This window comes from Peromyscus californicus, unplaced genomic scaffold (assembly GCF_007827085.1).
Source record: "Peromyscus californicus insignis strain IS unplaced genomic scaffold, ASM782708v3 Scaffold_7__1_contigs__length_154581171, whole genome shotgun sequence".
Lineage (NCBI taxonomy): Eukaryota > Metazoa > Chordata > Mammalia > Rodentia > Cricetidae > Peromyscus > Peromyscus californicus.
Genome location: NW_026294595.1, coordinates 79,458,309 through 79,482,106, shown reverse-complemented (window position 1 = coordinate 79,482,106; position 23,798 = coordinate 79,458,309). Strand labels below are relative to the sequence as shown.

Sequence of the window (23,798 nt, the reverse complement as noted above, 5' to 3'; positions counted from 1 at the left end):
GCTGCCAGTCACAGTCCCTCTGGTCTTTACTTTGATCTCATAGAATGTGCTGTTGAGTCATGTTTTTCTTTGTGATCAGGTTCAGCATTTTGGAACCGGGCATCAAGAGTGGAATGGAAACTTTGGGCATCGAAGACAGCAAGCGTATATTCCTACTAGTGTTACCAGTAATCCATTCACTCTTTCTCACGGAAGTCCTAACCACACAGCAGTACATGCCCATCTGGCTGGAAATACGCACCTCGGAGGACAGCCTACTCTCCTTCCATACCCATCATCAGCTACCCTCAGTAGTGCTGCACCAGTGGCCCACCTCTTAGCCTCTCCGTGTACCTCAAGACCTATGTTACAGCATCCAACTTACAATATCTCCCATCCCAGTGGCATAGTTCACCAAGTCCCAGTGGGCATAAATCCCCGTCTGTTACCATCCCCAACCATTCATCAGACTCAGTACAAACCAATCTTCCCTCCACATTCTTACATTGCAGCATCACCTGCATATACTGGATTTCCATTGAGTCCAACAAAACTCAGCCAGTATCCATATATGTGAAAACTCAAAAACAGTATATTGAGGAAGCTCAATGATATAAACGTTTGATTAAAAATAAAAACATGGTATTTAATAAATATTAGCCATGGCACAAGAAAATTATTTTTGAATCATGTAGACTTGGGTGCAATTTAAACAACTTTGAGCTTTAAAAGAACTCTCACTTTTAATGTGTTTTGCACATTTGGTATAACTTGTCTTTGGTCATGTATCTTCTTACGTAGTAACTCTAGACAGGTGACTTATGGGAGCAGAAGTCCAGTTTTGCTCCTGCTATTTTTTATAAAATTGCCTTCTAACTAGTGCAAGACACGTCCACATTTGGGAAGCCATTCTGTGTCTAGACTTTAGAGCCACAGATGCACATGTGTCAGAATTACAGCATACGAGTGAATTGTACTGTCTGTGTCTTAGTGTGTACATGTTGGGGCACTTAACCTAAGCAATTGAGCTATTGTTCTTTACATTTGCATGTGTCTTTTGCATGGGCAAAATGTTGCCTAGACTTGGCTCTTAATGTTGTTCTAATAATCTCAGCTGCATTGTAAACCGTTCCCACACATAGTGCCTTAAATATTTGAGGTTGTTCAAGTTATTACCTATCTGTAAATGTTGAGGACTGCAGCACTTAAAATTCAGACCTACTCTTTCGTTTCGTTTCCGTAGAGTACTGTTCCTTTTGGCTTCGTGTGGTATGATTTCAGATAGCAGCTGCTTTTTCCTTAGTAAGAGGGCAGCATGTTTGCTACAGCTGAATTCTGCTGTCTGATTTTTTTCAGAATGATCTAGCTTCAAGAAAAGCAAGCAGTTAGTAGTGCTTAAGAAAACTTGATTCAGTAACTAATGGGTAGTTGATATCTGTCACAGCACAGCATTTTATATACTATTAAGTGAAACTGCAATACAACCTAAGTTTATTTTGGGAGTGTTTGCTGTATAATTGGACTTCATAAAATGTTTAGAAGTGCAGTAGGCATGACTTGAGTAGATAATGAAAGAAAATGCAAAATGCTCATTGATTCATGATGTGATTTCATCTTAGCTTGGGCAGACCATGCAGTATTTAATACATAGTAGCAGAATATTTACTATTGAAGCTTGAAAAGATGTGAGTTCTTTGTGTGCAATTTTTCATTTATGCATGTGAGAAGGTTTTTGGTTTTGGTTATTTTAAGTATTTTTACATTGTAGTACTCGTTTTTGCTTGTTGGTGGTGTTTGCTTATTTAATACATTCCGTCAGGGACAGAAATTACATGCTTTTTCTCTTAGGAAGTGTGTATTGGGTTTTCCCCTCCCCCTTCCCCTTGGTGGTGATGGTGGTGATGTTTAAATGAAGTTGCTTTTACAGCACCAAAGACTTAATCATCCATTTCTTATATAAAAGGTAGCTACTTTTTGCATAGACCTCAAGTATATTGTAGTGTAGAGGTGGAATTTAAGGAAAGGTATTAAACCAAGGCTGTGTTTTAGCTTCCAGGCAAGTAATAAATTGTATCATTTATCTTGAATGTATCATAGATAAGCTGCTATATAACGATTGCCACTTCAGATAGCTGTGAAATTAGGTGATTAACTAGTTGTTATTTAGCCTTCTGATTTCTGTATAAGTCTAATTACACGAGATAGAAGCTGGGGTTTTGATTTTTTTACTTTGCTTTTCTGTTTGGAGTGTCATTGTAACTACTGTATTGTAAATGATGGAAACAATTGCCTATGTTATTTTGGGGTGTGTTATTTGCATCAGTATTTTATCTCTATTAATGTTTGTGCTCATCACTGCATATAAAAACTTGGATGTATCAATGTAACTTAATTTTTTATTTTCATACTGGCATTGTAGACACTTGAGAAAGCTGTATCTTGCAGGCTTGACTTAACTTTTTTTCCTTAAAAGTCTGGAATATAATCTTACAGCATTTACTGGAATAAACAGTACAAAACATTTGAGTGTAAAACTCCAAATGTTTTGGATCGACAGCATTTCTTTACTAAGCAAGTTGCATACCACAAGTACAGCTCTAGTACAGCGCTGACGATAAGCTAATGATACATTTTTCTTTACTCCATTGACATAAGCAGTGTTTTATTTAATAATCATATAAGACATAAATGTGCCTGAAGTTGATTTTAAAAAATTACAGTATTAGATCATAAAGTAAAAACCAGCAGCACATTTTTAGTCACTGAAAATGAAGGACTTGATTCCCCCACAAGTTTCAGTGTTTTTAGTAATTGATTCTATGCATTTTATACAAATAAAAATATATAAAACACACATTACAAAAAGGAGTAGACCGAGATTAATTTAGACTCTTTACAGATGACATATTTGTGGAGTCACTATTTAAGTAACTGCTGCTCTTCTCATTTGAGTTACATGGTCCAGCAAGTTACTAAAGTCTGCTCACTCCTTGGAAAAGATTTAGTGCTGGTGGTGGGTGTTTCAGAAACACCAAGTACAAAGATTGTGTCCCAACAGGCACGGAAGTGGCCCGTAAGCTGTGCTTACTGCCCAGAAATGATGCATTTTCTGTGTTAAGTTCATGACTGGAGCAGCCTTGTTAAATGGACAGTAGATGGTAACAGTCAACCTTTTCATACCACAGTAATGCTTTTTAAAGGCATGTCACAGTAAATACACTGCTCTTAATTAATTGCAATCATGGGCTTTTTAATATGTTTCAAAATTTAAAACTTCAGAATCCCCCTGAAGTCCAATTTTAGCATATTGGCAGAAGAATCTGGATTTTACCCTTTTAAAACTATTTTAATAGTTTTGTTTTAATGTTTTCTTAAATAAAACACTGCATGATTTCCAAGTTGCATATTTGTGTGCTAATTTGCAAGTGAATTTTTAATCAGTTATTTTGATATTTAGGTTTCTTTCTTCAGGGTATTAAATATGTTACTCTATTAGCAAAACCTTTTCATTTTAATATTTCTACTGCTAATTTTAAACTTGGCTTGTGTTCTGTAAAAGTTAAATCATACACTGCAAGGTGTAGGAAGATTCATTTTAATGATCCCCTTCTAGATCCAATGACTTAGTTTGAACTGTTAACTGTTGAACAGTTTTACCCTTGTGGCTTTTCTCTTTGGTTTGTTTTTGCTTTACTTCTATGCTACACTAGTTTGCCATGTAGCAGTTGCACTGTGCAATATTACAATAAGGACTGGGAAAATTTTTATGGCTGTAGTGTCTATTACAGTTTGCGATAGTATTTCTCTCTAGTTCTCAGTGATTTAAATGTGACCAAGCCTCTGTACTTTGTCACAAAAAGCGGGTTCTCCAGGTGACTATTTTGGTGAGTGTCAAAATAAGAATTTATGGTGTATTACTGTTGATCCACTTTGAATTAAAATATATATATTGCAGCAAACAGCTTGCTGACTTTTTTTCCACTTCGGTGTTTCGTAAGGGCAGAGATGGGAATGGTTGGCATGACCAAATTCCTTGCGCATTGACATTTCATTTGATGCAGAGAGCCACCTTGTGTGAGGAATTTTGTTAGGTGAACAAGAACATAGTACAACATGTTTGTGTAACATGCCCAAAGTCCAGCTGCTTGTGTGTGTGAACCTGAGGTAGAGCTGGGCTGACCCCGACTAGTCACCTTTTCAGCCTAGCCTGGCACAGTGTGCCAGAAATACCTGAAGCCACAGCATAGCCATGATCCATTTTTCTGGAAAATTTGAGTTTCTTAAATATTTTTAAGGGCAGTATTTCTGTTTGCCATTCATGGATGGAGACTAGGGAAGTCACACGGATTTTTGGAAAGTGTAACATGAGACTTTGAAAGAATGCTAGTTGGCCCGAGCCAGCTTCAGTCAGTGTTCTCAAATGCCACCTCATTCTCAAGGCCTTAACTTTGGACGTGGAACTGTGGGCAGGTGTGTGGGAAACATTCCATTAGAGCAGAGCTGTGACTCAGGACTTCTGTCTTGGTGCTTAGGGTCAAATCCAGAGCTAAGCTAAAACGCACCCGTGAATATATATTTCTCCACAAGCTTTCAATTGAAGTGTAAAGTACATGGGTAATTTAGTGTTTGCTTCTTTCAACATTTTGTTGGTGAGAGTCTTCCAAATTATACATAATTGCATTTAAACTCATGTTTCTATAGTGTTCTTTTGTGTGTATACTGGTTTTGTTGATGGTCCTTTGGAGAAGTTTGCCCTTTTTAGGTATTTGGAATAGTGTTGCTGTGGATGTTACTGTCCATTTTTGGAGAACATATGTAAATGCAGCATATATGTGGAAATAGAATGAATAGATCATAGGGATATACATATGTCACTTCTTTAGACACTACCACACCATATTCCAAAGTCCTGGGATTGGTTTGCACGTGCGGTACGTGAGCATTCTATTGTCTTCTAACCTAGCAGAGCACACACTTTTCTGTGGCTTTAGTTGTTATTGCGAGGTTAGGTTCTTAAAACATAAACAGCAGCAACAACAACAAAAAAAACTGTCACTAAGGTTCAAACACTGATCCTATATTTAGATGAAATCTAGAGTTTGTGATTTTCCTGGAAGTATCCTCAACTTCAGGGAATACCAAGGAGTACTGAGCTATTTAAGTGGATCTAGGGCCGCAGAAGTTTTTGTCTGAAGGGCTTAAAGGGTAACAGCACAGAAATGTCTTTGAGTGCACGTCTAAACCAGTACCCACTACCATGCCTGGCACATCGTAAGTCGTTCAGAATAGGAAATACCTGTGTTCCAAATGCTGGGCATTTGTCGTTGGACAAAGCAGAAGGCCCATTGCCTTACCACACCGTGGTGGGGAGACCAAGTCAGTGCCCAGCCAGGTGGCATTGGAGGTGAACAGAATACTAGCCACACAAGGGGAAAACAGCACAGCAGCTTAACTCGAATATGAGCTTTTAATGTAAACAAAACAAGGATGGTGGGCGGTGATGTCAGAGCTCAGTGCCTGGGTGGGGTGCTGGAGACAGATGAAGCCATTGTAGGGATAGGCATGGAGTAGACTTAATTCCAGACACCGAGAAGCTAGAAAAGGAATTTAGGCAAACACAACCCAATCTGGTTTTTGAAAATTTAATCTGGTTGGCCCGTGGCAAAAAGCTACAGGTCTGAAGACCCTCTAGGGGTGTTGAAGGCCACACGAGAGAGGGAGAGGCATGAGTGCCATGTATTGTGAATAACACGTCTTCTTTTTTCCAAAGATAGCCTCCTTATCCAAGCTGACCTGAACAAACTCTATAGCCCAAGGGGGTCCTATAGCCCAAGCTGGCCTGGGACTCCAGACCCCCTTGCCATGTACCACTATACCAGCTTCCTTTTAGTTTAACACAGTGTTTGGAAGAGTCAAAATTTTGCGTTTGGATAATAAAGCCCAACTTCCACCATTTTCTTCCTTTGTGGTTTTTGCTTTGTGTTTCCTAAGACTTTTTTTTTTAAGATTATGTATATGAGTAATTTATCTGCATGTACAACTTTATGCCAGAAGAGGGCATCAGATCCCACTAGAGATGGTTGTGAGCCACCATGTGGTTGCTGGAAGTTGTACTCAGGACCTTTGGAAGAGCAGGCAGTGCTCTTAACCACTGAGCCATCTCTCCAGCCCCCAAGACGTTTCTTGATTGTGAAGTTTTAAATGCATTTTTCTGTATCCCAGGGCTTTTATAGTTTTATATTAGGCCTCTGGTCCATGCCTTGTAGGTTTTTGTGCCGTTTGTGATGACATTGTCCTATCTTATTGACCCTATGCGTATATATGATAAGTATATCCTAGGAAGTAAAAAATAATATGTTTTCCACCCTAGGAAAAAATCTATGTTGCAATATGGCTGGGAAGTTCAGAGAAACAGGTTTTTAAAAATTTACAGACAAAAGTTTTCAAATAGTTATACATGCAGGCAATTTTAGGTTTCTTCTTTTCCCTTTATTGGTGTGTGTGTGTGTGTGTGTGTGTGTGTGTGTGTGTGTGTGTGTGTCTACGTATGTTGCTTGTATGCATGTGCACACACAAGAGTGAAGCATGTTCCTAATTAGTCTTATTAAATAGAAACCCAGAGTCAGATGTTAGGGTGGAAGCTGATAGATCAAAGAGGCAGAGCAACAGCCACCAGAGACCTCTTACCTCTACAAAATCTCAGACCAGATGGCGTCTGTGTCTGGCTCTGGGTTTTTATTGTTAAGACTAAATAGATTCATGCTTCACAAGAGCATGTGCCACAGTGCACACGTAGCCGTCAGAAAAGCTTTGTGGAGTTGTCCACTCCTTGCACCTTTACGTTGGCCCTGGCGACCAGACTTGGGTCACCAGGCTTGCATGGCAAGTGCCTTTACCCAGTGAGCCATCTTGCTGGCCCAGTTTCTACTGTTTTCTACTTCCAGTTTCTAACAAGGTTTTTGCATGGTTTACAAACCTCCAACATTTTTAATGCCCACGCTTTCAATTTAAAGTGATTGGTTTTGTTCTAACCATTAAAGACAGAGAATACAAAGAACTTGCTTTTGAACTTGCTTTTTTTTTTGGTATGTATGTGATTGTTTCGCTTGTATGCATGTATGTGCACCATGTGCATGCCTAGTACTCTGTAGAGGCTAGAAGAAGGTGACATGTTCCCTGAACTACAGTTCCAGATGGTTGTGAGCTGCCATGTTGGTGCTGGGAAGGGAGCCTGAGTCCTCTACAAGACTCTTAACTGATGAGCCCTCTCTCCAGCCCCACCTTTTCCTTTTACAAATAACAGTATTTTAAGGCAGCACTTTGGCCCCTCATCCCTTTATCCAGTCTGTCTCACTGACTGGAAACTCTGTATTGAACCGTTTTTATCTTGTAGACTCTCTACCTTTGACATTTGCTTTATGCCAGACTTCAGTAGGTACCAGAATATTTGCTAAGTAAATAAATAAATAAATTTGGGACTGCAGAGATGGCTCAGTGGTTAAGAGCACTGGTTGCTCTTGCAAAGACCCTGGGTCAATTCCCAGCACCCACATGGCAGTGGTTCACAACTGCCTGAAACTCTTCCAGGAGAACTGACTCCTTTTTCTGGCTTCTGAAGACGCTGTATGCAGGTGGTGCATAGATGGACATGCAGGCAAAATGCTCATACATAGAAATGCATTTTTAAGGGAGTGAGTTTAACAGCGATCTGTTGAATGGAATTTGGAGGCCTACATTTAATCTGTCTCGCCATTTTGGTTATTGAGTATGATTTTGAGCAAGTTTGGGCTTCAGTTTACTCTGTTAAGTGGAGGAGCTGGGGCTTACAAACTCGAGCAACAGTGACTGAGCTGACTGGGCTGAGGATGTGAGGAAAGAGACACCGACAGGATGGCAGCGTGGAGAGAAAAGTCTAGGTCCCAGGGTCAGCAAGTACACGGCACGGCAGACCCATGAGCAGTGCCTTCTAGTTTTTCAATAAGACAAATGTTGGCAACGAATTCAAAACATAGTTTAAAAATGCATAGCCCAAACCACGCAAGTTGCTCCAGTCTGGGCGTCCAGTTTGGTGGTTGGTCATTCTGTTCAATATAATGCGATGCTCCATACTGGCCGGTAGGGGGAGGAAGAGTTCTCTAAAAGTTTGTTCCGTACTGTCTAAAACAAAGCAGAACTGAGGGCAGTGTATCTGGTGTCCCATGGGCAGTATAGTCCAATGTGAGGGGTTTTTTTGTTGTACAAATAAAGTTTTAAAAACTGACAGTACTCCAAGTATATTGAAGGAAGACATCCTGTGTTTACCCATCCCTCTTCCACCATAAACCTGCCACAGAGCCAGAAATACATAGATTAATTTGTCTCCCGCAAAGGAAATAAAACCTAGGATTTGGCAGCTTTGGAAGGAGAAAAGAATCATTTATCAAAACCTAGATTATCTCCTTTTGCTTCACCCCCAGTTTTTAACATTTCTTTATTTCTAAGAAGAATGAAAAGGCCCAGAGACACCGCAGTTGATTCATAGTAACAGAAAAAAAAAAAAAGGTTTTATAGTTTTGCCCCTTTAGACACACTTTCTGACTATGTCTTCTGTGTTGAGTAGATTTTTACTGACCCACCGGGAAGGGCAGGAAGGTGTGTGCATATGCATTTTCTGCTTTTCTATAAGTCAATATAGAGAATGCTTAGCACATAGTGAGTACTTACACTTTATAAATTCCATATTGGTTCTCATAGGCTGGAATCAAAGGAGGTTGCATTTTGCCAAACTCGTATATGTGTGTGTAGCCGAAGACTATAATCCAGCCATAATTTAAAAAAAAAAAATTGAGCTCGAGGATTTCATTACTAGCTGCTTCAACAGATCTGGTTTAAATGTTATTGATGAACAGGTATAGTTAGGGCATAAATGTTTGTGCCCCGCCCCTAAAAGGCTGAAGTGAAACAGAGTCACAGTGTAACATCTCATTCATAAATGACATGAGTGAGTTCTTTGTTCTGATGGTTGTCAGGTACTAAAACATGCCTCCCTTATTTCTTCCTGTTCACAATGTGCAGCTGCTAAGGAGACCTAAATTGAATTTACATTAATGGTTTCTCCAACACTTTTTATTTTCTGTCTGTCTGTCTGTCTGTTCATCTTCTATCTGTCCATCCTTCTATAATCTATCACCTACCTACCTACCTGTCTAAGTTCTTGCTGTGTAGTCTAGACTGGGCTTGAATTCACACACCTCTTGCTTCAGCCTCCTAAGGGCTGAAATTACAGGCATATGTCAGGTTTATCAACACTCTTAATTCTAGACAGTCAACAAAAGCAGCCTGTTCAAGTGTTTGCCAGTTCATAGGGTAAATACTTCCGTCAGGCACCATTTCAAGCCGCTTGCCTGATATCATTGGACATGAAGAGAGACACAGCATTTAATAGAGATCCAACAGACAGAAATAATGTCGAGCATGGAGATAATAGAATGTGTAGCCCAACTAGGAAGCAGAAAGTGTTGCGTGCAATTAGTCCCCACAACGTTGTAACCAATAGAGGAAAATTACAATTGTTTCATGGCCTTTAAGCTTTTGCATGAAGGTATTAAAAAGTCTCCCGTCATTAGAGAAATGGAAGAAGAGCAAAGTGAAGTTCATGTGTAAAACATTGCCGTAGTGAAGAGTGGTCTACCCAATAACTCTCCTCCATAGGTGACACCTTTCCCATCTTTGACAAATGGGCATGCTCCTGACTAAGTGTGGATGAGATTCCTGCATTTTGTGCTAGTGCTTTTGTTATCATGGTTGTCTGGGAGTTCCTTCAACATGAATTCCCTCCCTATTGCTTCCTCCCTAGGATATCTTTGTGTGTGTGTGTGTGTGTGTGTGTGTGTGTGTGTGTGTGTGTGTGTGTGTGTGAACCACTTTGCTGGTGTGTGTTGATAAATTTGTCCTTCCTGAGTCCCCCAGATTTATCTGAATAATATGAACAGCACATGCCAACATTCCCACCATCAGCTACTAGTTCTCTGAGTCCATTTACCTTGTGGTCCAATGTCATTGCTTCTGTTATCCCTTTTCATTCTTTGCCTCCCTTCATCTTTGCTAGACAAGTCTCTCTTCTCTGTCTCTCTCTGTCTCTATCTCTCTGTCTCTGTCTCTCTCTCTGTCTCTCTGTTTCTCTCTCTCTCTCTCTCTCTCTCTCTCTCTCTCTCTCTCTCTCTCTCACTCATATGTACGTGTGTGGTGTGCACAGGCCCTTGTAAGGGCAGAGGCCTCCCTTCCCCTCCCCCTCTCTCCACTTTATTTCTGTATATAAGGTTTCTCACTGATCCTGAAACTTACCATTTTGGCTCTTCCTCTTTCCATTCCCTACCCCACTTCCAATGCTGGAATTGTAGGTACACACAACTTTGCCCAGCTTTTATGTGGTTGCTGGGGGTTTGAACTCATGTCCTCCACAGCAAGTGCTCTTACTACTGAGCCACCTCCCCAGCTCCTGATTATCCGCTTTTGTAAAATGTTATGTAGGCTTGTTGCTCTGGAAGACTGAAAGGTAACCCAACTACACACTTTGCTGTCTGCGTGGACTGAATGACAGATGAGCAATGATTAGTCACTGAAAGTCTTTGAAAACATAATGTGACTGGCCACTGTTCATGAGGCATGTGTATTAGTGATTTGTAGACTGAAGGGTTAACAAAGTTTACTTATGTAGCCATTGACACTTATTATGCTGTGACAACTAAAAGTGAATCTGTATTATAGACAAATTAGTGTTATTTAGCTAAATGGTGGTAAATGAAATCCATGCACGCTGGAACCATGGAATGTTCAACCATGCCTGTGTCAACAATTGATTTTTAATGGCATTTAATTGTAACTTTTGTAATTTGATTTAAAAATAATGACTGTGTTTAACCGTAGCTCACAAAATTCCTGAAACTTTAGTAATTAGCTCTCACAAGCTGGTATGAACCACATCCACCCATCTCTGCAGAAACCCATAAAGCATTTAGCGCTTAACCACTGATGTCCGTAACTCAAGTTAGGAAGCGTGGGGCTGTGACTCCAGTTCACCGGAAGGATGCTGTAGCCTGAGCCATCAGGCCAAGGTTGATATTCTTTAAGCTCTCCTCATAACGTGCATTCAGATAACCAAAACAATTATAATAATACCACAACCGTATTGTATAGCTCCTTGGTTTTCGTAAAAAGAATGTCTGACAGCTCAATGACTTTTCATTAAAAGATTAATTTTTGACTACACTGTGTCTGTTCTTTCATTAGTCTACGTTGGCTGACTGTACTGTGGTAGCAAATGACTCCAGAGTTTCAGGAGTTGAAAACAATAATCCTATCTAGTGGTTCAATTTGATTCCATCTCTAGGGCAACTCTGTTGCTAGCTACAGATCCGTCTGTATACAGCTGCAGTCTTGTTCTTTTTTAGGACTCTGGCTGGAGGTTAGGAGTTCCTTACCCTGGAGTTAGGACTATAGGACATGCTTCCCCCATGGAAAGGGACAAAATAGGGCTGGATCTTGACATGATCCTCCTTCCCTCCCTCCCTCCCTCTCTCCCTCCCTCGCTTCCTCCTTAGACTGGGTCTCACTTTGTAACTCCGGCTGCCCAGAGAACTCCCTGTGTAGACCAGGCTGATCTCAGAGGTGGCCTGCCTCTGCCTCCTGAGTGCTGGGATTAAAGGCACCCGGCTTTAACACTGCTCTCACAGTGGCTCCTGTGGTGTGCATTGACTAAAACAACGGACACGGGGAAGGGAGGATCAGCAGTGCATGGCCCACAGTCATGGTGGGGAACTACATTGTCCTGTAGGGGGAGAGAAGAAACCACCCTGGGTTTGTTCTTGTGAGGAGACAGGAAAAGCTTCTCAAAAGCCGCCCAAGTCCAGGAACTTCATTGTAAAGACATTCCTTGGTTAAGCTAAAGCATGTTTTGTGTTACTCAAACGTGTGCTGTATCAGTCAGCATCGGTATCACGTGGAGTTTGTTAGAACAGAGATTCTGGGTGAACTCCCTGGGTCACCTGTGTGTACTTGAATGCTTGGGACACTCGGACCAACCCGGCAGATGTCTGCTCAGGTGCTCTCAGGCGCTTGTTCTCTCTTCCTCTGCCCTTTCTGCATTCTCAGATACACGGCTCCTCGATTCTCTCCCCGCTTCCTCCCCGCTCCGCTTGGCATCCCCAGCGGCCACCGTCTAAGCCAGCCCAGTTCTTCTCTCCTCCACCCTCCCCACCTGGCCTTGGCTCACACCTGGGAACTGTGTCATGTGACGGACTTCCTGTCTCCTTATCCACCCCTGCTTCCCCACCTCATTACCTGCCAAGTGATCTCTCTAGAATTCAGTTTTCATCCATTTAGTAGCAGTGGAGATGACAAGAAATTTGGAGCAGGGAAGAGGTGATGTACAGTGTAGGTCGAAAGAGAGCTCTGCCTATCAAAATCAGCCTCAAGAAAAGTCCTGACCAGTCTCTCCAAAGCTCAGAACTCTTGACGTTCAGCTTTCGGCTTACTGTCCAACTCTGGGGAGGTCACCAGCTTCCCTATGATATGTCTTCTCTCAATAAAACTCGGGGTTCCTTGTACAGAATGGCTACATTAGCAACCGATGGATTTGTACTTCTGCATCTCTGCATGGTGGAAATGCCCTCTTTCTCACCCTCATCTTGTCTGCTTGCCAAGGCTCCTCTCCAGTATCCTTTGCAAGCCTTGCTTGACACTGGAAGAGATCAAATCCGTGTCATCTCACCTATTGCATAAGTGATTGCTTCATACTTTCATCCCTCCCTTGCTGTCTTCCGAGACCTCCAAGGATATGGATTTTTGCCTAACTCATGTTCAGAACCCCAGAGACCATCATGCTCAGCATATTAGAGACAATCCAGGTTGTTTCATGAATGGAGTGAAGATCAAAATGATGGCTCAGGCAGCCATTGTGAGGAAATGATAAACATGGTTGGGTTAGTATACACAGAGCATCTATTGTCAGACACTTACCTGGCACTCTGGAATGAAAAGCGGCATTAAGATTTGCCTCTTGCTTTTAAATGGATGCTGGATTCCTCTAGTTCCAGATGCATTAATCAGATCTTCTAAAACAGACGTGTGTTGGCAAATGAAAGGGAGTGCTGGTTGTTTCAGGTGATGACATTTATTGCTGATGTGCTAATATCCTTGTTCGGATATGTATGTATTTTTATAATATACTTCTTAATGACCTTTCAAAAGAGGTAGTACTTTACAATGAAAATTTAAGTACAAAATCTCTTTCCTTTTTATGTGCTCGAGAAAGAATTATGTGACAGCATCTAAGATTTATTGAGTCTCTTCTGCCAGGTCCAGCTTTTGTTTTGAACAATTTTATTAAGACATGATTTATGAGGCTGGGGATGCAGCTCAGTGGTAGAGCCCTCATATGGTATCTGAGAGGCCCTGGGTTCAGTCCCCAATGTATCTCCAATAGAATTTATATGACAATTTTTAGGACACTTACAGAATGATGTAACCTGCACCACAATCTAGTTGAGAGTATTTCTATCCCCCTAGAGTGAACCTTTGTACCATATCGCCACTTAGTGTTTCTAATCCCTTGGTGTCAGGAATCTACTTTTGGTCTCTTTGGCTTGCCTTTTCTGGACACTTCATATAACTAGAGCCATAGACCGTGTAGCCTCTGTAATTGGCTTTTTTCACTTGGCACAGTATCCTCCAGGTTCCTTGGTGTGGTAGCACATAACAGTATTCTCCTGTTTTTTCTCACCGAGGAAGAACGTTCTGTTGTACCAAACTTGTTTATCTTTTCACCAACTGATAGACATTTAGGTAGGCTGTTTCCACTTTTGACTGTTATGAATAACGATGCTATAAGTATTTAAATGGAAATATTTGTGAGGACAGATGCTTTTATTTGTCTTGGGTAGATACCTTGACATCTTTGGTAGACACTTGGACACCTTGGGTGTACTAAAGCTAAGAGCTAAGGGGTGATGGACATGGGGCTTGAAGCTGGTTGAAAATCACTAACATTTCCCTAACTAGTCCTAGTCCCTACCCCACAGGGCTTGACAAAACAAACAAATAAACCAAAACAAAGAAACCAAACAAAGAACCAGGGAGCTAGAGATACAGTAAAAATTAGTTGGCCTCAGAGTGTCAATGTGGAGAGGGGGGTGACCATGTCTCTGCTCTGACTGGAGAATCCCAGAGGCATCAGAGATATTATCAAGACAAAAATGACCCTTGAAGACTTCAAAAGAAAGGACAGGCTATGCTGTCTCCTCCCACTGGAGGACTTAGAGGATAATTAGCTAGAACCTGGGGGAGTGGAAACGTCAACCAGAAGTTAAGTTCAAGTCAACAAATATTGAGTTGCTAGGCTTCTGTGGAGGCCCTCTGTGAGGACTAAATTGAGACTCACCCACCTGAAAGTTGGCAGCTGCTCCTGGTGGGCGTTACCAGGGTCTTGCTCTGCCTGCCTGCCATCTCCGGCCTTGAGGCTGAAACCTGGGAAGCTTTTTAGAGACATGGGTGGAGATATCAGAGGAAAGGGAAACCAAGATGGCCTGCATTTCTGCAGCACCCTCCTCGGGCCTCACCCTCCTTCAGTCCATTCTACACAGTGGGTGGGGTGGGGAGTGACCCTCCCTCCATAATTCTTTGATTGGAATTCTCCGATCGCTCCCCACTGCCCTCATTGCTAATTCAACTGTATCTTTTCACCCTCCCAGGCAGTTCTTTCTACAAGGTACCCACAAAGCTGTATTAAGTACTTTTCTCAGGGCCAGGCCAGTGAGATATAGGAAGGGCCCTGAAATACACCTTCTCAGTTATATCTAGTATTTTCTTAGGGGCATTAGAAGCAAGAGAAACCACATATACGTTTTATTTTAAATTCCTTCCATTCTTGGAGGAAGTGAGCACCATAAGCCTCACAATCTTGTGGTGTCTAGGGTCTTGGGTCTTATGACCTCTGTAGAAATGGCTCCTTATTAAAAAAAAAAAGAGAGAAAAGAAATCCTTACCATTTTAAACAAATATTTTATATCTTACTTCTATTTTGTGCATATGGATGTCTTCCTGCATGTATGTGTGGGTATCATGTATGTGCTGGGTTCCTCTGGAAGCCAGAAGGCATCAGGTCCTCGGGAACTGGAGTTACAGATGGTTGTGAACTGCTAGTGTGTGGGTGCTGGGAACCAAACCCAGGTCCTCTGAAAGAGCAGAAAGTTCTCTCAACCCCTGAGGCATCTCTCCAGCCTCCCTTTCATTTCTTAAAAATGAAGACTCTGAGTTATTTTAAACATATCCTATGGCCCTAAAGGGTACCATGGCTTAAAAGGATAGGTTTTGGCTCCCCATTAGAGGGCAAATCCCTTACACACCCCTCCAGCCTCTTCTCTTGGCACTCTGCTCCCCCTCTGCTCTGAGCAGGGGTATCATCCTGTGGTTGCTCATCTGCGTCACTGGACCTTCAGTGCTGAGCCCAGTGAGGGTGGAAACAAGGCTTAGCTTTCTGCAGACACCTGAGTTTAGAACTCACCTGGTTGCAGGAAAGGATTTGTGAATTGAACTGGAAGGCATGCTGGTGTGAAATGGATGACTTGGGAAGCAACAGCTGCTTCTTGCAAAAAGAGGTCTAGATGTGTGCCCCAGAATAATGACAGAAGTTCAGTCCAGGGCCTGAAATCACTGCTCAGAGATGGAGATGGAGTCTTATGCCTCCCTAGCTTCTTGAACTAACACTTGACTCTTTAAACAATAAACTTAACACACAAGGAAGTCCCAAAGCCCCGGTTAAGAATACTAAAATGAAATACAAGGGTTTATGGGTTAAGAGGGTTGTGATTATCATATAACTTATAATAAGATTGATTGAGCACTTACTGTATGTCAAGTGTACATCTAAATGATTGGCATGTATCAACTCAATCCTTAAAACAGTCCCATCTGGGAGTTACTTGGATCATTTCAGTTTTATAGATGAGGTTTACAGAGATGTGATTTTCTCAGTCATTAGCTAGTAGAGGACAGATCTTAAATGTAAATCAACATAAAGGTTTGGTTTGTCTATTTACCAAACAAGGACTCATCAATCAAAAATTTAAACAAAATGCCATGGTAACTCATATCTGTAGTTTTAGCACCCTGGAAACCGAGGCAGGAGAATTGCTATGATTGGTGCCAGCCTAGGTTAGATTACCCAGTGCATTCTGAGTCATCATGGGCTATGCAGGAAGACCCTGTCTCATTTTCTCCACTCCCCTGAAAATCTCACCAAGATTTCTGCTCCCGCGGAAACAGCCTCCTCTTTACTGACTAAGGGATAAGCTCTGGAGCCTAGCATCTCAGGCTCTTGGCATCTGCCTCCACTGGGGCTCTCCTGCCCTGAAGCAGGGTATCCCCTTCCCTAAAGCCCCACTCTGCTGCCCTCACTAGACAGCTTCCCTTCCCCACCATGACACTAAACCTTTCATGACTTCTTACTTGGCCATTCACTGGGCTTGGAGAACTTCTACTTGAGGTGGTCTGGCGTCTTTCTCCCCACTGAAGGCAGAAATAGCCCATGTTCCCATGGGGATGGGGGATCTGTTCACATCTCTGTTCCCATGGGGATGGGGGATCTGTTCACATCTCTGTTCCCATGGGGGATGGGGGATCTGTTCACATCTCTGTTCCCATGGGGATGGGTGATCTGTTCATATCTCTGTTCCCATGGGGATGGGGGATCTGTTCACATCTCTGTTCCCATGGGGATGGGGGATCTGTTCATCTCTCTGTTCCCATGGGGGATGGGTGATCTGTTCATCTCTCTGTTCCCATGGGGATGGGGGATCTGTTCATCTCTCTGTTCCCATGGGGATGGGGGATCTGTTCATCTCTCTGTTCCCATGGGGGATGGGGGATCTGTTCACATCTCTGTTCCCATGGGGATGGGGGATCTGTTCATCTCTCTGTTCCCATGGGGGATGGGGGATCTGTTCACATCTCTGTTCCCATGGGGATGGGGGATCTGTTCATCTCTCTGTTCCCATGGGGATGGGGGATCTGTTCATCTCTCTGTTCCCATGGGGATGGATAATCCTCACCTATCTTTGTCACATCTTACCTTGCTCTAAAGTGGTCACTGTGTACCTGCTTTGCTTACTGGACTGTGAGCTTCTTGAGGGATACAATGGTGTCTGGTCTCAAGTCTAGCCTGTTGGAGGACAGAGCCACTCCATCTAACAGCCAGAAACTGAAAAGCAATCTGTGTCATGTCTAGGTCTGGCAAGAAACAGCAAAGGGAAAATCCCAGTTACAAACAGAATATGAACATCTCCTCCCTCTGGCAGCAGCCCCAGTGTTTCCTCTCTTAACTGTCATGGAGACATGGCTGTGGCTAAGTCTTATGTCTCTTGTTTTATATGCTCTCCATCTGGACCTTTTATGTCTTGGGCCAGCAACTCTGTCCATTCTGTCTTATTCTAACACACATCACAGCTGGCTACAGCTGCAGCTAGAAAGGCCCAAGTTCTCCCTTATCACACCCTGTGTCCCTGGCTCCTGCGATGAGCCATGTGCCAGGTCGGTGCTCCAGACGGTGAATCCCCTTCTCCTTTCCCTTCCTCCTTTCCTTAAGGAAAAGCCTAGATGTATCCAGAACCTTCCATGAACAGGCCTGAACATCGCTTCCCTTCTTCTGTCCTATTTCAACATGAGCTGTAGGTGTTGAATGAAGTGCTCTCACTGTTCCTAGTCTGTGATTCCCTGCCTCCCTCCCTCCCCCCTGCTGGGCACACTGGACCTCTGTATCTGTCAGTTAGACCTAGACTGCCTGCCATCATCCCCGTCCCATGTCCTTGTCTCTGGGATCACTGCTTATCATTCCTCAGAACTTGTAATGTTGAATAACCTCCATGAATGGACCTGTGTCTCAAATGACTCTTTTTTTTTTTTTTTTTTTTTTTTTTTTTGGTTTTTCGAGACAGAGTTTCTCTGTGTAGCTTTGTGCCTTTCCTGGAATTCACTTGGTAGCCCAGGCTGGCCTCGAACTCACAGAGATCCGCCTGGCTCTGCCTCCCGAGTGCTGGGATTAAAGGCGTCAAATGACTCTTATTGTTTGGAAAAAGTGCATCCATCTTCCTTCCTTCCTTTCTTCCTTCCTTTCTTCCTTCCTTCCTTCCTTCCTTCCTTCCTTCCTTCCTTCCTTCCTTTCTTTTCTTTCTTTCTTTCTTTCTTTCTTTCTTTCTTTCTTTCTTTCTTTCTTTCTTTCTTTCTTTCTTTCTTTCTTTCTTTTCTTTCCTAGACAGGATTTCTCTGTGTAGCCCTGGCTGTCCTGGAACTTGATCCATAGACCAGTCTGACTTTGAACTCACAGAGATCCACCTGCCTCTGCCCTTGAGGGCTGGGATTAAAGGCGTGTGTTACCATGCCTGGTTTGTAAGTTTCTTAAAACAACCCCAAAGAGTAAAATTAATTTAACCAAAGAGCAAGGGTAAATCACAACCCCAGGAGGGAGAGGATGAATACCCATTATCCAAAATGCTCTGGGACCAGAGATGCTGCACATTTCAAAGTTGTCTGGATGTGGGGACATTTGTATAAACTTTATTGGTTGAATGTCTCTAATCTGAAAATTTGAAATCATTGAGAGTTCATGTTCAACTGTTACTTTATTTATTTAGTATATGCAGATAAGGATCAGAGGACAACCCACAGGAGCTGTCTCTTACCATGCAGGTAGGGCCCAGGGATCAAACTCAGGTTGTTAGTCAAGCTTCGTGTAGGTGCTTTGCTCTATGAACCATCTCACCAGCCCTGGAACTTTCTGAGCATTTCAGAGTTTAAGATTAGGAATACTCAACCTGTACTACTGCATTTCCACAAATCTGAAATGCATGCTAGGACATATCTGGTCTCTGAAAAGTTAGCACGCGACAATGCGTCTTCTACAAAACAGTGTCACTGCTGTCCTGTGGACACAGGTGACAGAGAGTACACACTTCACCAGAACGTCAGCTTGCTCTGCTGGGTGGGGTGGGGGTCGGGGGCTGGCTCCCATCTCTCAGCACCCTCCAGCCTGCTGTGCCCCAGGGTTTTTGCCCTTACGGATCGCTTTATCTAGAATGCTCCTTCAGCTTGGCTTGTCCCTTGACTTCCTTCTGGTCTTCTCTCAAATGTCACCTTCACAGGGAGTCCCTTTCCATCCTGTTTTATGCTTGCAACACCTCCATTCCCACTTTCCATCTTTTTACCTTACCATTTTCTCTGAGGCTTTTTAGCATTGTCTGGTAGTCAATTTATTACCCACGGGGATTATGGTTGTGGCTGTTGTCCACGTGTCTGGAATAGGGTTTGGCATATAACAGGCCGTTTTGGATGAATAAATACTGTCGGATGAACAGATGCGTTTCACCAGGTCAAGGTGAATGTTTTTCTCTCGTTGCTTATATGCCTAGTGCCTAACACAGTTGCTGGCAAGCCATGGATGCTGGGCAAATAACCGACTGACTGAAGGGTGCTTGAAGCACCTGCGAGCTAGGTAGCCTGCTCAAGGGCACGAGGGCAGAACAAGGGTAAGAGGAGAAGGGCAATTCAGCTGACTCTGCCGTTTGCCCCCCTAGGGAGTGACTGACTTGTCAGCCCTCCTATTTGGGGGGAGACTTTTCGGAAACGCCTGTAGTTGTCCCAAAACCCAGTGCACAGCCTCTTCTGTAGTATGGCCGTAACCAATGTTTATAATGTGTTTTTCTTTAGTCCAGCGTTTCACTGCAAATGGGCCCAAAACAGCTTCAGTTCTTCGGGGCTAAATCTGGCATGCAGGTGTGTCTGCCAGACCCTCGGAGAAGTAGTGAACAGCCTGCACAAAGCTCCCTCGCTCATCCTCAGAGAGCTTTCCCAAGATGCAGGCTGAAGACCTAGCTTCCCCAGCAGGTTGACCATGATAGTGTCTAGTTCCTTCCCTGGTCAGAGGACTATCCCCGCTGACCTTTCCTCCTCAAGATCTGGGAACACTGGGCGGAGGGAAGCTCCCCCTCACCTCCCCACGAGGACCTCGCCAGTGCAGAGCACGGTTCGGGCCCCCGCGCGCCGGAGCTGGGGGGCGCGCGGTGGTTCCGCGCGGGGATGCGCGCGCGCGCGCCAGCCTCGCCTCCCTCGCCCGCTCCGGTGCTACGTGCTTTCTTTGTCAATGAGGCGCCGCTCTGAGCTGCAGTAGCACTCGCGGCCGGAGCCGGAGCCCAGCGATCGAACGAACCAGCGGGGACAGAGACCCCGGCGTAGGGGCGGCGGCGGGCGGCAGGCTGCGCGAGCCAGGGCCGCAGGTTTCCGCGTCTCGCAGCCTTGCGCTCGGGGTGCAGCATCCAGCCCCGGGGAAGGGACCGGGGCGCCGCCCGTCCCACCCTCGCCGCACCGTGGGAACCCCATGCGGCGCCGGTCCCCGCGCGCGTGAAGCCGCGGCTCCGCCGAGCCCGCCCCGGACCGAGGCAGGACGAGCGGGCGGCTCGCGCCTCCCGCTTCCCTCTGATTCCCGGGCCATGGCCGGAGATGCCCGGTGAGGAGCGGTGCGCCGAGGGCTGGGCTCCCCGGCGCCGTGTGAAACGAGGCAGCGGCCTGGATGTGTGAACCGTCCCTATGGCTCCGCAGGAGGCGAAGCCCCAGGGCCCGAGCAAAGCTGGGCCCGCGGCGTGGAAGCCCAGGGACCGGCCCCGGGAGCGTGGGCTCTGCGGGGCAGGCAGGATCGCCGCGCGCTTCCAGGGCGTGAGGAGCTCCGGAGCCCGCGGGTCCCAGGATGCGCCGCCGCTGCGGCCGCTGCTGCTGGGACTCTTGCTGCTGGCTGCCCTTCCCGGGCACTGCCGGGCCGACTCGGGTAAGCACTTAGGGGCGGTTCTGCGCCCGCCGCGGGGTCTAAAGCAGCTTAACCGGGTGGTGGTGGGTGGTGGGCTCTTTGCAGCACTGTTGGGCTTTTCTCTGTCCTTAGCAGTTGCAACGGCGCGAGAACTGTCAGAAATCTGTCTCCGGGAAGGCATCGTGGGCGGAGAAGAAAGAGGCACGTTTTAATCTTTTTTTCTAGACAAGTTGCAATGAATGCTTCCTGATGGTCCCACAAACATGCGTCGTTTAGCTAGACATGGCATGGTTAGGACACTTAAAAGGGATCTATTTAGTGGGACACGTTAGGAATGAAGCCGTTTACTGTGTTTTTGGCTTCTTGTTGCTAGTATTCACTTTGTCTTTGCAAGGAATGACCTGAGAGTTTGAAGCAATTTCTGTGAAGAAAGAGCGTTTCCCCTTTGCTTATAACAGTTTTTTTTTTCCCTTTTGGGAATGAGGTACTTAAAATAATTGATTGCACCGTGCAAAAGGTTCAGGCATTGATCAAGTGTATAACGTATTATTTGCAAGAGGCTTCTTTAAAAACAGTCATGCTTGGCGCTCAGACTTCTAACGATCCTTCAGAAACAGATTTTTGTAATTCCATGGACAATTTTGTGTATCTCTTGTAACTATTTGGGAGGAATTATTCTGCCGAAGTGCTTCAAAACTTATACAGTGCCATCAGCAATGGTCTTTGAAGAAAAAGTGATTGCTATGATGCCTGTAAAGAGCAAGCTTTTGTGTTTGCGGTGGAATTCTGGACTATAGACACATTCATTTTATCAAACACAAGTCTCTCACTTCAGGTAATTGGTTTCTGTGGTGTTGCAGCCTTTAGTGAGAATCAAGAAGGACCCCCCCACCCCCACCTGGGCGAACGGATCAAGAAAGACGCCCCCTCACCTGCATGCGCACCCCGCCTGTGTGTGCCCTTCCCCGCATCAGATTGAAATTCCCAGTTTTGAAGGAGCTTACAACCGTTTTTAAATAAGTGTTGTGGTTGGCTATATCTATATAAATGTTTAATTTAAAGCCATTTTCCTTTGACTCACTTAAAAGTCTTTGACATGAGGGATGTGTGTTAAGTGACTATGTGTCAAGGAATTTCTCATGATTCTAATGGTTCCAAAGCTCAGTAGTCGACCTTCTGGGAATTCGGATCCCCTGGTTTTAATGTGGCATGATGTTGAGAGAGAAAGAGGTCGTGCGGAAGACGTGGAAGTCCCCGAGTGACCATTGGCTCAGAATCATGGTTTTTGGTTAACAGGCCTCCAGTTCTTGATAGTTTTGTAAACTGTTGGAGAGCTTTTCACGTTTGACTGTGGTTTATCTGAGTGTAGAGACTGAAAACCACTCACCCCTCTGTGAGATGTGAGATTTGCCTTTCCTGCATCGCCCCATTCCGCCCCCACGTCAGCTGATTTTCTCTGACAGGGTTTTGAATTTCTGATCCCCCTTCCAACCTTTGTCCTTGGCTGTTACCAACCTCTGAGACTTGGCTTGGCCCATCTTTCAGTCATACAGAACCTTATCTAGGGGACTTCTCATCTTCATCTTAGACCCCCCCCCCCCCCACTTCTTCTTGCTGGTCATGAGGACGTAAGCCTAGGGTAGTCAACGATTAGAATGATGGGGAATGTCATTAAAATAGTTGTTCTCTGAGCCCCTTTATCTTCTCCCTCCTCATTAGACATGGTTCCTCTGTGCTTTTGGGGTGCCTCTTCAGCTGTTACACTTGATACTCGGTTTTCTGTGGACAAGGCCACCTGTGGATCCACGGTCTGCCTCTGAGCTCTGCAGTGTCCTGTGGCTCCAGCACTGAGCCCATTTTATGACTGGCTTCTTGAGGGCAGAGTGAACACTGGGCATCCGGTCGGGCCTTTTCCCTTGCTTTCACATGGTCTCTGGTTTCAGCTTCTTCCCAGCCAAGGAGCGGTCTGGGCATCTCAAGAGGTTTGTGGAGAAAGCACTCTCAGGAAGGAGGCAGGAGAATAGATGGCTCCTGCTGGGGACCTTTGACTCTCCAGCAGCCACCGTGTCTGGAGCTTGCTCGGACGGGCCGCTGCAGTTCTGTGCTGTTCTCTGCGGTGTGTGTCTGGTGCCGAGTTACCTGAGAAGTCCAGTCAGTGACCCGTCCCGTTTGCTTGAAGTCCCGACTGCCTATGGGGCCTGCTGTTTGCATCATTGATGGCTCTTGATTTTTAACAAGGCTAAATCAGACATTTAAAATGGACAAGAATAGGTTTGTTCCCAGAAAACACTGCACCAATTCCTAGCACCTTTGACGCAGGGTGTTTGCAGTGCGTTCCATGCTGATTTCCACCACGACACTCCATGCCCCTTGCCTTCATCGGAGACCTCCTTCCCACATAGAGGGAAATCCGCTGTCATGCTTAGTGTGAAGAAGACACCTTCTCCTCACCCTGTCCCATGGAATTCTTGCTTGCAGGCAGTCACTTCTGTTCCAGGAAAGAAGTTTCTGAAGGCTGATGCCCTTCATTCTCTTCTGCCATCTGGGTTCCAAGCAACAACGGCAGCATGCAAATCTACATCCCAACCTTCCTAACCTCCTGGTTTGGTTCATATCTGCAAACATTTAACACATGTGTTGTGTGTAGGCACAGTGCTCACCCCCTTGTGGGCCTCAGGTCAATGTAACCTTGGCCTCTGGGGCCCTTGTTTCTCTCCCCAGTGTGAAATGGGGGTAATAAAAGCTCCAATCTCATTGGGTGACTGACTGATGAGGTGACTGAGCTAAAGCCCCCCCAACAATGCTTGACATGTAACTGCTCATAGAGTGTCTCCTGTTCTTATAAAAATGGAAGAGATTACCTGCATGCTTGTTTTGCCAGATGGGATGCTAGGGTAGGTGAATACAGGCTTGAATAAGGTGCCACCAGTTTGCAGAAGGCTCTCATGAAGAGGAACTTGAACTCTAATACTATGTGAGAAGAGCTAATAAAGCC

General features: G+C 44.6%; 2 protein-coding genes across 15 annotated transcripts in view; both read left to right on the top strand.

The window, feature by feature from the left end:
- The window catches only part of Hipk3 (homeodomain interacting protein kinase 3), an 82,207-nt gene extending 70,981 nt beyond the window's left edge, over positions 1–11,226 (top strand). For all 8 annotated transcript variants that reach the window (XM_052722614.1, XM_052722613.1, XM_052722620.1 and 5 more), the window contains one exon: positions 80–11,226. In XM_052722614.1, the coding sequence (XP_052578574.1) occupies positions 80–556 (477 nt within the window). In that variant the 3' untranslated portion in view covers positions 557–11,226. The remainder of the gene's footprint in view (positions 1–79) is intronic.
- Positions 11,227–20,169: 8,943 nt separating this feature from the next.
- The window catches only part of Kiaa1549l (KIAA1549 like), a 279,877-nt gene continuing 276,248 nt past the window's right edge, over positions 20,170–23,798 (top strand). For 3 of the 7 annotated variants that reach the window (XM_052725834.1, XM_052725833.1, XM_052725830.1), the window contains exon 1: positions 20,171–20,824. In XM_052725834.1, the coding sequence (XP_052581794.1) occupies positions 20,590–20,824 (235 nt within the window). In that variant the 5' untranslated portion in view covers positions 20,171–20,589. Of the gene's footprint in view, positions 20,825–23,798 lie in introns of all 7 variants that reach the window. The other 4 variants (XM_052725837.1, XM_052725836.1, XM_052725831.1 and 1 more) reach the window with 3 other exon arrangements.